The sequence below is a fragment of the Hydractinia symbiolongicarpus genome, chromosome 7 (genome assembly GCF_029227915.1).
Source record: "Hydractinia symbiolongicarpus strain clone_291-10 chromosome 7, HSymV2.1, whole genome shotgun sequence".
Classification (NCBI taxonomy): Eukaryota; Metazoa; Cnidaria; class Hydrozoa; order Anthoathecata; family Hydractiniidae; genus Hydractinia; species Hydractinia symbiolongicarpus.
Window position 1 is genome coordinate 3920196 of NC_079881.1, and position 15532 is coordinate 3935727.

General features: G+C 33.0%; 1 protein-coding gene across 1 annotated transcript in view; it reads right to left on the bottom strand.

The window, feature by feature from the left end:
* LOC130648834 (serine/threonine-protein kinase SMG1-like) overlaps nucleotides 1-7804 on the bottom strand; it is a 34295-nt gene extending 26491 nt beyond the window's left edge. The window contains exons 1-15 of the mRNA XM_057454937.1: nucleotides 7339-7804; nucleotides 6909-7048; nucleotides 6541-6599; nucleotides 6121-6198; nucleotides 4989-5070; nucleotides 4054-4101; nucleotides 3912-3960; nucleotides 3742-3818; nucleotides 3557-3629; nucleotides 3107-3204; nucleotides 2351-2439; nucleotides 2072-2156; nucleotides 1499-1571; nucleotides 710-861; nucleotides 155-333 (exon numbers count right to left, since the gene is read on the bottom strand). Of these exons, the coding sequence (XP_057310920.1) occupies nucleotides 155-333; nucleotides 710-861; nucleotides 1499-1571; nucleotides 2072-2156; nucleotides 2351-2439; nucleotides 3107-3204; nucleotides 3557-3629; nucleotides 3742-3818; nucleotides 3912-3960; nucleotides 4054-4101; nucleotides 4989-5070; nucleotides 6121-6198; nucleotides 6541-6599; nucleotides 6909-7048; nucleotides 7339-7681 (1625 nt within the window). The 5' untranslated portion in view covers nucleotides 7682-7804. The remainder of the gene's footprint in view (nucleotides 1-154; nucleotides 334-709; nucleotides 862-1498; nucleotides 1572-2071; nucleotides 2157-2350; nucleotides 2440-3106; nucleotides 3205-3556; nucleotides 3630-3741; nucleotides 3819-3911; nucleotides 3961-4053; nucleotides 4102-4988; nucleotides 5071-6120; nucleotides 6199-6540; nucleotides 6600-6908; nucleotides 7049-7338) is intronic.
* Between the last annotated feature and the right edge of the window lie 7728 nt (nucleotides 7805-15532).

Below are 15532 nucleotides of genomic sequence, written 5' to 3' on the forward strand. Positions count from 1 at the left end.
TTATTAAAAAATATAAAGAACTAAAAAGTTGTGACAACAGTAGTCAAAACTGCAAAATTGATAATCTGATCAAAATGAAGAAGTAAACAAATCATGGATTGGATGCTGAAAAAGTCAATGTAAACAAAGAAATGTAAGAAATGACATATTATACCTGTAAACCATTTCCAATATGGGAATATTTTTAATGCTAAGTAGAGTTTGAAAGATCTTTAGAAGTACAGCAAGTAGCTCTTGATCAGCAAAGAGTTTCAGTTTAACTAGTGGTTTGTCATTTCCAATTAATTCTGGAATCACGTTAGCAGGTAGTGATTGACCAACAACCGAAACAACCTGTTAAAGAGATGATCAATCGCTTATTTTGTGAAAAAAGAAGACAATAAAATATTTTCCTCATATCTTGCAAAATTACAATGGCCCAAAATAAATAATCATATTTCTGAAAAAAAAACTAATTAAAGAAAGACAAACTCTATTTGGTATTTTAACCTGTCTACAGTAATTACAGTTTCCTATAAGACGAATCAAGTATTGAACTCTTGTTATTTATTCATTGTTTTGGTTTCTATTTAGCTAAAACATTTCTCGAAAAAACAAATAAGCACCAGTTTAGTTCAAGAAGTTCATTGGCTGGTACGGCATCATACTTAGTAAGACGTAATAAAGTTAATTAACTGAGGACTATATAAATTTCAGAAAATAAAGATACCTTTTCAACAAGAAGCAGGGCAGATTTCAGTAACCTGTATGTGCTTTTATCTATGTTTGCCAGTTGACCATTGACGAAACAAACAAGACCTAAGCAACTGACACTAATGCTGGTCCCCAGGGACGCCACAAGTACCGTAAGACAGTCGTTGGCTAAAATATAGAAGGTACATGGTGAAGACAAAATAAATAAAAAAATGTTGACATACAATGAGTTATTAATAATTATTATCATACATTATCATACCACAAGAAATATGTACGACTGAAGACCCATTCGAAATTACTAAAGTATGTTACTTTCTTATATTTACGTTCTCAGCTTTATTTTTTTCATAAAACAACTTGCAACAATCAACAAAAACTAGTTAAATGCCTTGTAGGTGCTGAAGTAATTAAAAAATGGAAGGTTAATATCGTATAGAAAAAATTATAACAAAATAAATTGTAAAGTTCATTTTTTGTACAAGTCTGTTGTAAATTTCAATCAGAGGTTTGAACTTAAAATGAGATAGATAACAAAAGAATTCTCCTGTGGTAGAAAACCGTGAAGAAAATTTAAACAGTGAATAACATATAAAATACAACTAAATAAAAAAATATACTTTAGTTAGATCGTTTTATTTTGAAAACGGACAGAAAGACAGGCAGGCAGACAAACAGGGAAAAGCTATAATGAAGCATTTCTAAGGATTCCTTACCCTATTAAGACTGTTAATACAACTGTATTTTACAGCAATTTTCAAGGTAAGAAAGTGGCAATAAAGTATATATATAAACAAAGTATTACCAGCTATGAGAAGTTTTTCAAATTTTAAATCATATCCACAAATGTCCACACATTTGATAATCCTTTTAACAGTCTAAAAATGAAGATAATCAACATGGAGTAAAATGTTAAGATTTTTTGCATAGTTTGCGAGTTTAAACTTTCTATTTGTAAAAAAATTAGATGGCGGTATTGCAATGCTCTTCCCTTTTTGAGGTAAATGACTTTGACTATAACTTTTTATCCAGTAAAAAAATAAAAAAATAAATTAATTTTTGTTTCTTTTATCCCAATTTAAAGAAAGAAAATTCACAATATTGTTAATCCGACTAAATTTAAGATCATCCATGATTGAAGATTTGTCTCTCTAAATATCCCACTTTCGATCATGACATATGGCAAAACAAAAGTAAAAGATAACCCCTCTAAGAAAATTACCTTTTTGTAAAGTCTTATCAATGAGCAGTATGAAAACTATTTTTAGCTGTTTAGAAAATTTAGTTTGTGTCTACAAATGAAAATTTAGTACCTTTACTAAGGAAAAATACAGTTGCAAAAAATTATTCCGTTTCCGAATACATGTAAATAACTTACATCTGTAATATAGTTGGCTGTTATTTTGGCTTCTCTGCCTGGACTAAAAAACTCCCCAAGACCAGCCACGACAGTTGTAAAAACTCTAAAAAAAACAGGTTATAACATGTTAAACAAAAATAAAACATTTTTAAACATTTTTTCAAAAACTATAAAATAATCGCATGCCTTTACTATAAACATAAAATTATTGTTTGAGTGCTGACGCCATAGTTCTCACAATAAATTATTTTTAACAATCAGACAACATAAAGTATTGGCAACAATGAATCAGCATACTTTGTAAGGGCAGTTAATTTTGGTAACGAAACAAATGGAGAGGGTGTGTCTTCTTTGCTGAAGCTGCCATGTGTGATACTGCTCAGTTCCTGTAAAAAAAATGTAGATTTACAATAAGATTCAAAGACAAGCTAAAGTTTCAGTTTTTTATCTTTCGTTATCGTTTTTCGTTATCTTTTGTATTTTACAAAACATAATAAAATATTACCTGTGATAATAAAACAAAAGTCCTCTCCATATATAAAAAAACAAGTATAATAATGACCTTTCCTTTCCCTAATTTTAAATACCAACCAATCTTACATATTTCGCTCACAATTTTCCTATGTTTTAAAAGCCAGTTCGCTAAAAATATTCTTCACTAGAGTTGCTATCTATTTTTAGATGCATTAACTCACTAGTGCAAACATTAACTTCTTAGCGCAACAGGTGTTAAAAGGATTTAGTTCACTAAGCCAGTTAAGCGGAATACAGAGATCCTTATAATATGAAATAAGTTTTTCATGATCACATTTTTATGAGGCTATGAAGAGTTACATTTAGACCTTGTAAATCCACATGAATTAGTTTTTAACAATATACTGAAATGCCCAGAAAAATTTAGTAATTTTTAGTTACTAAAAAATATTAAGACCATTCTGATTTGCAAAATAAAGAATGTTACTTGAGTTTAAGTTTCCTACATTTACAAAGCATGTCATTTAGCAATTTTGTAATGTTACCAAAATGTTTGCCCTCTAACAAAAGCAACCTTACCTCAGCGTATGCTTCCATGTCTTCCAGAAATTGCCCAAGTAAAGTCAAAGAGAATCTCATATCTGACACCCAATATGGGTGAAAGCTTATCAAGCAATCTAAACAGTAAGTTTAGGCTTAAACGTTGCTGTTGAAAACTAGAACACCTGATATGTTGACAAACTACAACTGTGGACATAATATAGTAAAAAGAAGGGTGTGGAATTTTTGAATACCATCTCTATTTAGGTAAACAATGTTTGCAGTGAACGCTGGATTTGGAAACTTAAGTTTTTGGTGTAGATTCAAGATTTTAAACGGCACTATTTTTTAGTTATGATCAGCATGTCTTCATTTTTTAAACCTACCAATGTAAATTCAGTGCAGCCTATAAAGCACTGGCATATATGATGTTTAGAAATTCCAAAAAAATTATGCTATGGTTTTAGTCTTTATTTATGTCGCACTTACCAGCAGTCTTTTTTGTCAGTTGCTCATTCTGTGCAGTATCGATATGCCATCCAACCAATATATCAACAGTGTCCTACAAAAAAATACTAAGTTTATAGGATCACCAATACAAATACATGATTGTTCTAAAACGCACAAATATATTACTAATCCTCCAAAAAAATAAAAATTGCAAAATATTTTACCCGAAAATATTCTGCAAAGATGTGTGGGTAATCTCTGGCAACAATTATTAAAACATCCAATATAATAAGCAGTAGTTCTAAAGATTAACAAAAAATAGCATGTATTATACTAATCCCCACAAATTATGCAACAATATTTATGTCTCCAGTGATTAGTTTTTACATTTTACCTGAAGCATCTGCATTTTCGAGTACATCTTGTAGGCTGGCCATGATCATCTAAATGTAACAAAAAAACAACAATAATTACATCTGACAGTATCCTTCATTAAAAGAGTAGAAAAAACATGATAATGATAATAAAATACTCACTGGCATTGTATCACAGAACACTAATTTACCAACATCTAACAGAATAGCCTAAACAAAAGGAATTTTTTTCAAATATATTTTGATACTTTTTCTTTAACAATAAGCCAGAACAGAAAATGTTTGATTATTTAGAAATACTGACACTTTTAGTTCTTGGGTTTATTTACTTCCCCTATTGACAGATTTTTACTTTCAACCATTTTAACAATATTTCATTTTACAACAAAAATATTTCATTTCATGTATTAAAGATGTTTCAATTCAAATGCTTAAAATAAAGCAACATTTTTTCATTACAAGCCCTTGTTTATGGGATCACATTGTAAATGAAACCTTTCTATTACAATAATATTTCAATATTTTAATACACGAGATAAACAGATATTTATGTAAGTATAACTTCACAAAGGATCAAGAAACATTTATATACATAATAAAATAATTCTTGTTATTGCTAATTCTTGCAATATAACCTATCAAACAAGGGCAATCCAGGGCCTTCTATAATGCAACAATGTGACTTTTTTATGAAAATGTCTTAATTTTGGAGAAAAATGTGCCAATTTTGATGATCCCCTATCCCGCTTTGACCTGTTGATTATATTATAGATCTGTGGAAACAATTTATCAAAATTTTTAATAATTTTGGTATATACTAAATTTTTTTTGGCTTTTCTTTTTGCTTTCTAAAAAACTGTTTTCCCTCTAAAAATTAGGGTCAGTTTGGCCTGTGAAGCAGATAATTAAATTTATTTGCAGTCCTTTTTAGCAATGTTAATGTGTTAAAAATGTTATCCGCCCTTAGATTTAGGTAATTCATAAAATTTCAGCTACAGTCTCTTGTAGATCTATGTGGGTAAAACTTTCAAGTAAAAGATACTTTATTAAATTAAGTGTCATTACTCTTAATATATACTTTACAAATCTATACTTACTTCAGCTATGGTACGCAAATAAAGAACGCGTAGGTTATCGTTTGCAGCTGAAGGGATTTTTGAGAACACCCATTGAAAGAACCTAAATGACATTAATAAAAAAATAATCCAAGACAGTGTTTACTGCAACCAAATAAATAAAGCACTGCAACAATTTGGTCATTAGTAAGAAACCAAGGCAGAGTAAATCAAGTCAAAATTGTGTACTCGGGGTTTATAAGAAGCTTTGGGACAGGTGGATCTGTAAGGACTGGTGTATGCTGCATGCAAGAGGTGAGATAAGAGGAGAATTTAAGAGGACAATATGTGGTAAAAGCAGTCAGCAGAAAAGGTGATAAGAAAATAATGCTTGAACAGGTTGTGTAAAAAAATTTTATTGGAAAAATATATCACTCAAAAAAGCCCTGATTAAAATTCCTAGATAGAATTTTTTTTTTCAGATGCACCTGTACATTTACATCCACAAAAAAAACTGGCGATAATCTTTATTGCAAGAACATGCTATGGAGTTAGGAAAAGTTAAATAAAAAAAGAATGGGACCTAAAGTGAGCTGGTGGTTAAACAATAACGAGAGCGTGAGTTGTGTAAACGAAGGCACAGCTAGGAAGATTAGTGTATGCTGCATGCAAGAGGTGAGATAAGAGGAGAATTTAAGAGGACAATATGTGGTAAAAGCAGTCAGCAGAAAAGGTGATAAGAAAATAATGCTTGAACAGGTTGTGTAAAAAAATTTTATTGGAAAAATATATCACTCAAAAAAGCCCTGATTAAAATTCCTAGATAGAATTTTTTTTTTCAGATGCACCTGTACATTTACATCCACAAAAAAAACTGGCGATAATCTTTATTGCAAGAACATGCTATGGAGTTAGGAAAAGTTAAATAAAAAAAGAATGGGACCTAAAGTGAGCTGGTGGTTAAACAATAACGAGAGCGTGAGTTGTGTAAACGAAGGCACAGCTAGGAAGATTATCTTAATCACAAGAAAGCAGCAATTCTTAGTGTCTGAAGCTAAACGGGTTTACAGAAAATAAAGGTTTTAAAGATGTTTTTAGCAAGAACTATATACATTTGTTAAAATCTGGCACAGACAACAGTCAATTTAAAACTCAAAAACAATGTTGGTCCTACTTGTCGCAGTCTATACCAAGAACGTGTCCAACAGAAGCATAACACTGTATAACTTTATCTTTCAATTCATTGTGTCCTCTAAAATAATATAACTTTAAAAGTTGATTTTATACTTCGTACCATTAAGTGGACTGAAGATTGGGGAATTTAAGAACTTGTGGTTGAGCAATAACTATGTATTGGACTCATTTTTCAGCGAAAATATTTAGTTAGGTCAGGTTTTTAAATTACTTTTCTCTTTTTTTTTAAGTTGGCAATGCTAATGGATAATGCTAATTGTCTGCTTTTTGGTAATGGTCTGTGTTTGTGCTACCTATATCTTTGTGTGTAAATGTGAATTGGGAAGGCAGATATAGCAATTGAGCAAGCATTGAATATGTAAATCTAGCCAAAGTGATCAAAATACTATTAAAATATTACCTTTCCAAAAAGACTTCCTCCAATGCAGAGAAGATGTTTGAACAATTTCTCTTGATGGGCTAAAAAAGAGAGAACTTATCTTACTTTTTTGCAGCCTTATCTTGAATCTGCTATGTTGTTGTTTGCATGGGTATAGACGTCAATGTCTCTTGTTTTAGTTTTCCCAGTTGTCACTTGTTATCAATCATCGAATATATTTATCTGGTTCTAATAATGACCTGCTTAAAATTCAGTAAACAACTAGCATATGGCCTGCCTGCACCAGATGCATATTATATTTCACACTCTTATGGGTACACATATCTTGTACATGCATACTCTGTCAGTCTGAAGAATAAAATTATCTTTTAATTTTAATAAAAATATACCTCCAAATGAGCTGCATCGTACACATACTCCAGAAGGCTTTGAGCAGCTGATTGACGTCTGGAACTTTCTTCATTGGTGCTAGTTATTTGGGCTATTAATTGTGCCAATCTGGAGTTATCTTGAAATAACGGATGTCTCTCTAATCATGAAAAAATGCAAAAAATAACAAATTTAAATAATAATACATTTTCTTGAATGTTTACTGTGTATAAAATGTGGGCAATTTATTAGGATCACAACAGTAACTTCACACATAAACGTAAATTTTCTTTCTCTGAAAGTAATTTGAAAGTAATTATATATAATGTTTCAATAAGAGCATGCAAATGGTACAAGATTTAATTGTAAGATTTAAACTTAAATAGTACCAGCAAACCTGACTAAAACAATTAGCTTGAAATCTAAATCATTATAAAAAATAACACTGACCTATTACTTCAACAGTTTTCTTTTCTCGAGGCTTATCTTTAGTTTCAGATTTAATTTTTACTTCTTTTCGCTGATTTGCCAACTTTCTGTCTGATGATGAAGAGTCTTTTATTCTTCGTGGACTTCTTGGTCTTTTTGTCTTTGTATTCTCCTTCTTTTTTCTATCTCTATCTTTTTCCGCCTCATCTTGGCGCGAAAGATCATGGTCACTTCTGTATTTCTCATGTTCTGATCGATTTCGACGTACTTCATGGGACTTTTCTCTCCGATTTACAGGACTATGATCTCTTCTTGGTTTGCGAGTTGAGCGGTTAGAGTTTTGGGAACTCCTGCCACTACTCATCAGAGAAGTTTCTTTTTAGAACCAAACAACAAAATAAAATAAGCTACCAGCATAAGTAACTATATTATAGGTTATATGTACATCTAAATATAAAAGCTTTCATTAAAATTGTTATGTTCTTTTTGTGAAGTTACTAACCTGTCACACTGAAGTCACTTCCACTAGGTTTTAGGAATTAATACAACGTAAATAAATATTTCGAAATAAAGTTCACTTTTAATGTGGAAGGTCATTGTTTCAATCACTGGATGAGTAAAGCGAGAGATTATAAAAGGTTGAATCTATCCTTTCTGCTTAGCGTTCAGCATGAGAGTAAGATTGATATCTTAAAATAACATTTGTTTTAATTAACCGGTTTAAAATTGTATGTATATTTGTTTTAAATAGTTTCATTAAAAATTTAATTTGTTTTAAAAAACGTTTCTTACATCTATGTATGATCATTTCACACAGTATAATTCGTTTCAGCATTGGTTCAAAATCATTTAGGGAGTAAAATAATAACAAAAAAACTATGCATTAAGTAATTGAACGGACATGCACACATAATAAGGAAATGCTTATGGAAAAAATATGTCACAGCAACTGCGTTCAAAACTTTTAAGTAGCATAGTTTCGATTGCTCCATATTTTTTATAACAGAATACGGCAATTTACATGTTTGTAGAAGTATGGTGACTAAGGTTAGTAGGAGCGTTTCTTTTCATTCTAGAACGAAATAAACATGTTTGTGAGTGGCACTAATGCTTTTCCTAGAAATATCTTTGGTTTGCCTCCTTTCTCAGTCTTAAAATGAGTTGGTCAGATGAATAGGCAAATTTCGAGTCGTGGATTTGGGTTGTTAGGCAGTCGCAGAGGGGAGAGTTGTAGAATAGCTAAATTTCACAGTAGCAAAGTTGAAAGTTGTCCTTTTTTATATTATTAATACGCATGCATAAAATTGCATACTACAACACTAGATCATTATTCACTTTTAATGAAAAACTTAACTTAAATCAAGGGTACAGAATTTCAGCAAAACTAGCAGAATATATAATTCCAATCTGTTTCAGGAATCCACTTATGACACAGCAGAAAAAAATCACCTTAGGGATGTTGGAAGCATTGTGATTGGTTTCTTCAAACAGTGCTAGATGTTATTAAGGAGAATCTACGGCCCAGGTATTGACAAAACCGAGATTGAAAAGACCTTATCCTAAAGAATTTTTTTGCACGAGATTGCGTCAGAAAAGGCTAAGAAACTATAATAATAACAGGCTTAATGATGGCACTTTAAACTCTTGTTTTTCTTGAAAATAAAGTTTAAGAATATGTAGCGTTGGTAAAAATCTCGCAGATTGTACAATCTGCATGCTCTGATTTGTTGGGAACGTTAATAATTACTTAAAAAGACAATGATTGTTAAACTAAGAGGTAAAATTCTTCCTATTTGAACTTTGTTCTGCTCTGCCATATTATGCTATTTTGATTTATTTATCTGATTCGCTGTTTTAACTGTTTTTGACCGCCGCTGAGGGCTTACCAAATTCTTCTCTTCTTCAAATGTTGTTTATAAATATCAATATAAAAATCTGAGTCTATAAAAAGGAAATATAGGGCTTGCTGAACTATGGCACATTTGGCAAGTAATTTGAACCCAAAGCTAGCTAAACAAAAATGATACCACTTTCACTTTGTTGGGCTATGACCAACTGAAGAAGATAAACAGCAATCTTGCCAGCAGATAAAAGTATAAAGCTAAAAGGTAGAAAGTAAAACTGACACTTTTTAAATGTGCTCTGTTAAAATATGCTCTCCATCTGTACACCTGGAAATAATAGCAACTCGCTAACTCACTGACTACCAACTCTCCAACTTCCTGACTATAAAAGTTCTCATACTCATTGTCCAGACAGTCTGCCCCTGAAAAAAGTGGGGTTTTTAAAAGTAAAAACTGTTTTCCACATAGCTACGGTTGTATTTTTTTATAAAAAATGGTTCGGCAGGAAGTTTCAAGGAAAAATTATCATGTTCATATATATAATACATGGAGAAACCAAACCTTAGAAAAAGCTGTCCAAAGTTCGTATCAAGGTTTGGGATCCAGTTAGGTCTCAATTTGCAAGAACAAAAATGATTAATAATTTTTTTTTGGATTTCCCAACTTCCCGACCAGAATATTTAAGGATTTATTCAAAATTTTAGCAGTTAGTCGTGAAACATGTTGCTTACACTGCCAGCTCTTTATAAATTGGAGGCAAATTTTTCATAAAAACTTTATTTTCTATCAACTTGAAACTGGACATAAATAGCTAGCTAGCTAGTAAGTTGTGTAGTTTTAGGTGAGCTTGTGATAATTAAGCTTTACTTTAATTCAGATATATACTTGTAGTTCTTGTTTAATTAAAACTTCTTTTGTGATGTTTTTCTTCAACCTGTGTAGGGCTGTAGTTTAGTGGTTATCACTCTCGTGCTTTGTGCAGGAGAACAGGGTTCGATTTTCCTTGGTGGCGATTCAATATGGGGAATTGAATATTACCATAGCTCCAGGGGTAACCCAGGGAGATTGGGGTGATGGTGCACTGTGTGGGCCGTTGAATGTTGCAGGGAGTTGTCTGGCAGAGTGCTGACCCTAATTGAGTGTGGGTAGCTCTGTTCTGTACGATGTCATTCACTGTACGAAGTTGGGCTTTTTTGCCGTAGCGCTGAGAGTGACCATCCTCGTACAAAACTGACCATCTTTATACAGCAGCGAATATCTTCAAAAAATAAAACTTTCATAATAAAATAATAACTTTTTTAAAATATCTTCTTTTATTTCATTTTCAAAAAGAATACATTCGTTTTACGATCTAGATGCCTATTTGAAAAAATACTAATGAGGCAAGCAGGTTAGACTCCTGTCTGGATCTCATCAACCTCGTCCTCAGGACCTATTAGGCTTTTTATATTTGGACGGCCTGCACAAGTTGGGATCTCATTACATTTTATGCAAATAGTTTGATGAATATGCTCTTTCAATAGATATATATTTTTTATACTTTGTTTTATATTAACAGAGAATAAACAATGATATTTTTGAAAAATGTTAAAAGTGCTCGTAAATATAAGTTTGATCTCTTTGATTTAAATAAGGTGTTATATCAGGTATTATATTGTTATTGATTTTTTTATTAACCTTTCCATGGTTTTTATGGTAGTGACCTTTGAATTTTATGCTATATTGAATTTTCGTGCAAAAAACCTGTAAATCACCCTTATCTCCAGTGCATTTGCGTGGCTCGTACAAAACTGTTTTTGTAAGCATGGTTTTGTTAATAATTGAGTGAGAACGGGGAAGAACGCAAAAACTTTCAATATATTATTTTTTCTAACCTTTTAAGTTATTTCGATAGGAAAAGGTAGGTAAATTTTCGAATCCTCTTCGAGTACTTTTTCGAACACACATTTTTAAATTTACATTGAAACTTTGAACGCGTGTTTTTATGTTCAGCACAATGGAGACTGAGAAGAGGTATATGGAAGAAAAATTTTAGGAATGGCTGGATGTTGAAAGGACTAAACGGAATTCCGTAATAATACCCGAACAGACTTATAAAACAATGATGGATTTTTTATGTGGAAGAACAGACAACGTTCCACATGCTATGAAACAAAAACTTCGAAGAAAAAAATTCCAAGCTGTACAAAGTTAGTATTGTTCAAAAAAATTCAACTTAAGTAGAAGAAGTGAAATAGGCCCAACCTTGTACACAGTTATTTAAGTTGTACGAAGTTGGTATTGTTAAAAAAATTCAACCTAAGTAGAAGAAGTGAAGTAGGCCCAACGTCGTACAAAGTTATCTCAGTTGTATGAAGTTGGTTCGAATCAGAAAAATTCAAATAAATAAGAAGAAGTTAAGTAGGCCCAACCTCGTATATAGTATTTGAAGTCGTACGAAGTTGGTATGGATAAAAAGAATCAAGTTTTAAGTGGGAGCAATGACGTTGCCCAACCTCGTACACAGTTATTTAGGTTGTACGAAGTTGGTACAATCATTAGATAATAATGGTCAAAAATTAATGTTCAGAGAATACTTAAGATATTATGTTTACTGAATGTATTTAGGAATGCTTAGATATTCATTTCTAAACCAAATTATTCGTTGCATAATTTTTGTAGAGCAATTGTAATGCCAATCTTCGTACAAAATTGCCCATCTTCGTACAAGCGCGAAAAATGACCAACCTCGTACAACGGGTCAATTTCGTACGGAACAGCTCAAAGAGAGCACTAAATACTCCAGGACTCCCAATCAAAACCATGATCCCTCCTTGAAATAATAGATAGGGTATATCCCTTGATATTTGTGAGGCTAGCCATGTAAAATATGCACATATATTTAGCTATCTATCTACCGAAAGGTAGTGACATTCCAACCGGGATTATTGTCCATAGCTAAAGTTCAACTTTAACAGGAACTCTGTATAAATCGAAAGTTCTTCATTTCAAACAATTTCTTTAGTCCCTTGGATGTCAGAGTTACTGTGAATTAGCTACGAGTATAACAAACAAGAACTGGTTTGAGTTTGAGCACACATGATGGACCGCAGGACAAAAAAAACAGCTTTTATCTGACATGCTAGTTATCAGGAAATTTGACAAACAGGGATCACTACAAGTGCCAGTAAGCTTTAAAAAAAAGAAGTTAATTAGAAAATGCCATTTTCTTGATGCCAGACATTTAATAAAGCAATATATCAAGAAAAGAAAGTGAAATCGGCGTCGTTATAGTCAAACCGCCGCCGCCATTTTCAGCACGAACCGGAAAAAGCCGGATTGGTATTTCATGTCACTTGACGCCCAGATGTCCAAATTTTTGAAACACTTTTTACCCAACGGAATTCAACTCGGTTTGTACACATTGAAATTTACGTGTTTATGTTAGATCAGCATCATAATCTCTTTCATACCAGGTGCACATAACCTACAAGACGTCAGTAGGAAAGCGGTATCGTGGTCTTGATTTTACACCGAACTTGTTATAAAGAACAAAGGCCATTTTTCCCTCCGGTAGACCATAGTACGACTATGGTTACCTTAAGTGGATAAATTTTCGCGTGGATTAATTTTCGCGGTTTTCGCGAATTTTGGCCATTTTCGCGAAAATTAGTCCACGCGAAAATTTTGAAGGCCCTTGATTCGCGAAAATTAATCCACGCGAAATTATTTGAAATTTTACAATCGCGAAAATAAACGTTCGCGAAATCAAAGAAAAAAATCAAATTTTTGTACTTGATAATATTTTTACGTTTATCTTTCTCAGCAGAACATCGAAAATACTAACAAGTAGTCTACATCTTTCAAGTAGATTATAAATAAATCAAACTCAATCTATAATAATTGTATTATTCTTGTTCTTATTTTGGCTGGACCTCCGTTCCTGTTAAAGAAGGACCGAATATCCTTTGATTTCGGTACGTTTGTTTGGTCAGTCGCTTTTCTCTTCTTCTTCTTATTTCTCTGTTGATTGATATGTTGATTTGGATCGGCAATAACAACTGGTATTTGTTCAATAAATGATCCCATAATAATTTCTTCCTTCGGCTCACAATAAAGTTTGAGTACGAGTTCCTCATATCTTTTCAAAAGAAGATGTCCCAGGACACTAGCTGGCATTGTTACTTTGATGATGCATGGAATTTCCAAACCCCCCTGGCATAACGGGGATCGTCGATAGTGTGTAGCTGCCAGTTCTGCTTCCACATTGGCACCTCTGTCCAACAGAAACTTTGTTGGCCGAGATATCTCCCTCGGCAAATGGCCAACGGTTGTTTGGACACCACCATCAGCTTGTAATGTTTTGATTGCGAACATGTCAAAGACATTATTTTCTTCGAATAAACACGTTAACTTTTCTTCCTCAGATGGTCCCCAAACATCACGATACACGTGAAAACCACGAATAGCAGCTGAAAAAACGAAACTCTTGTTTGCACGAGCCATTTTGTCTTTGTTTTTGCAAGTGAAGTTTTTGCAAGTTATTATATTATTCTTGGATAAAAAGTAAACATTCGAAACTTGAAAGCGAACGTTCTATGGCTAGATGTGAACAGCGCCTAATAGAAAGAAACACTTGTCTATTTTTATAAAAGGAGCTTAAAGATTCGAATTCGAAATAAGGTGTTCCGTTTCCAGATATGGATAGGACTTTAGGAAGAAGTACTTAAGTGTGTATGTACCCCTAAAATTCGAATTTGAAATAAAACGTTCTATTTGTAGATGTGAGGGGTGTGAGCAGCGCTCTAAAGAGAAAAAGACACAGGGTAGATAAAGCTTTACAAAGTAAAAACATTCAAATTTTCTACACATTAAACATTGATTGTGTTTCGCTGTGAAAAGTGGAAATAAGGTGTCTCGTTTTGGTTCCAGCTTGAATCATGTATATCCTTTAAAGCCTTGGTAAGATTAAAGAAATGAGAAACAGTGCTGTGGCTAAAGAAAAGCAAGCTAACTCGGATTTTACTGTTGGAAAATCAAATGAATCTTCAAAGAGGTTGCCATTAACAACCCAACAACAGCCATGTCACTCAGAGACAGGTCTTGGTGTTTTGGATTTCAATGCAGTTTCAACGACGGTAAGTGAAAACAACGTAAACACTAAAAGAGAACGATATTACAAGTACACAGACGAAGAGAGATTCAATATAGGAAAACATACAGCAGAATTCGGTGCAAAGAGCGCATTAAGAAAGTTCAAGGGACGATTCCCAAATTTAAAAGAGAGTACCACACGTTCAATGAGGGAGAAGTATGAGAAAGAGATAAGATTGGCAAATCTTCAAGGACGTGATCCAGAGACACTTTTTTTATAAGAATAACTTCTTTCTATATTATTATCAGGGCAAGATTTCGGAGTTAAAACAAAATAAAATTGACTAATAAACCTGATATTTTGTTCTATCTATTACTTTTCTATTGAAGCAAAGTTTAACTATTTTACAGGCTGTTCGAGCACGTGGTGGTGTGGTTTCGTTTACTATTGCAGAATCAGTTGCGATCGCTTTGAGCAGAAAGCACCCGGAATATAACTTGGATCACATCAAAGTAAACGGCTTATCTTTTGCACAAAGCATCCTACGTAGAATGAAGTTCGTGAGGCGGTTTGGAACCACTGGCAAAGTACAAATCTCAGAAGATCTTCGTCAGGAGCTCTCAAAGAGTTTTTTGTATGGTATCGTAAGCAAAATCGAAAAGCATAAAATACCACACTCAATGGTGCTGAACCTAGATCAAACTCCTTCAAAGTATGTTCCAACCTTGAATAAGACCATGGCTAAACAGGGATCGAAAACCGTACCAATTAAAGGGTCAACAGATAAACGATCTATAACGGCAACATTTACAATCACACTGGAAGGACATTTCCTTCCTAATCAGCTGATTTACGCTGGCAAAACAAAGAAAAGCCTGCCTAGAGTTGATTTCCCAAAAAGCTTTAGTTTGAGTGCGAACCCCAAGCATTACAGCAATGAAACAGAATCAATTAAGATCTTGGACGATATCATAATACCTTACGTCAAAAAAGAAAGGAAGATATTAGGTTTAAAGGAAGATCATTTCGCCCTCCTTATCATGGATGTATTCAAAGGCCAAATGACACCCAAAGTGTTGAATGTTTTAAAAAACAATCACATCTTACTTCAAAGTGTGCCTGCGAATTTCACTTACCTCTTTCAACCCCTTGACGTCCAAGGTGGTCCTAACGGGTACGTCAAAAGAATGGTACACTGCCAAGATCATGCAAGCTTTAGATGCGGGTAAGCCTCTTGCCGAAATAGAGGTGGATTTGAAGTTGTCGATCGTAAAGCCCCTACATGCTAAATGGATTA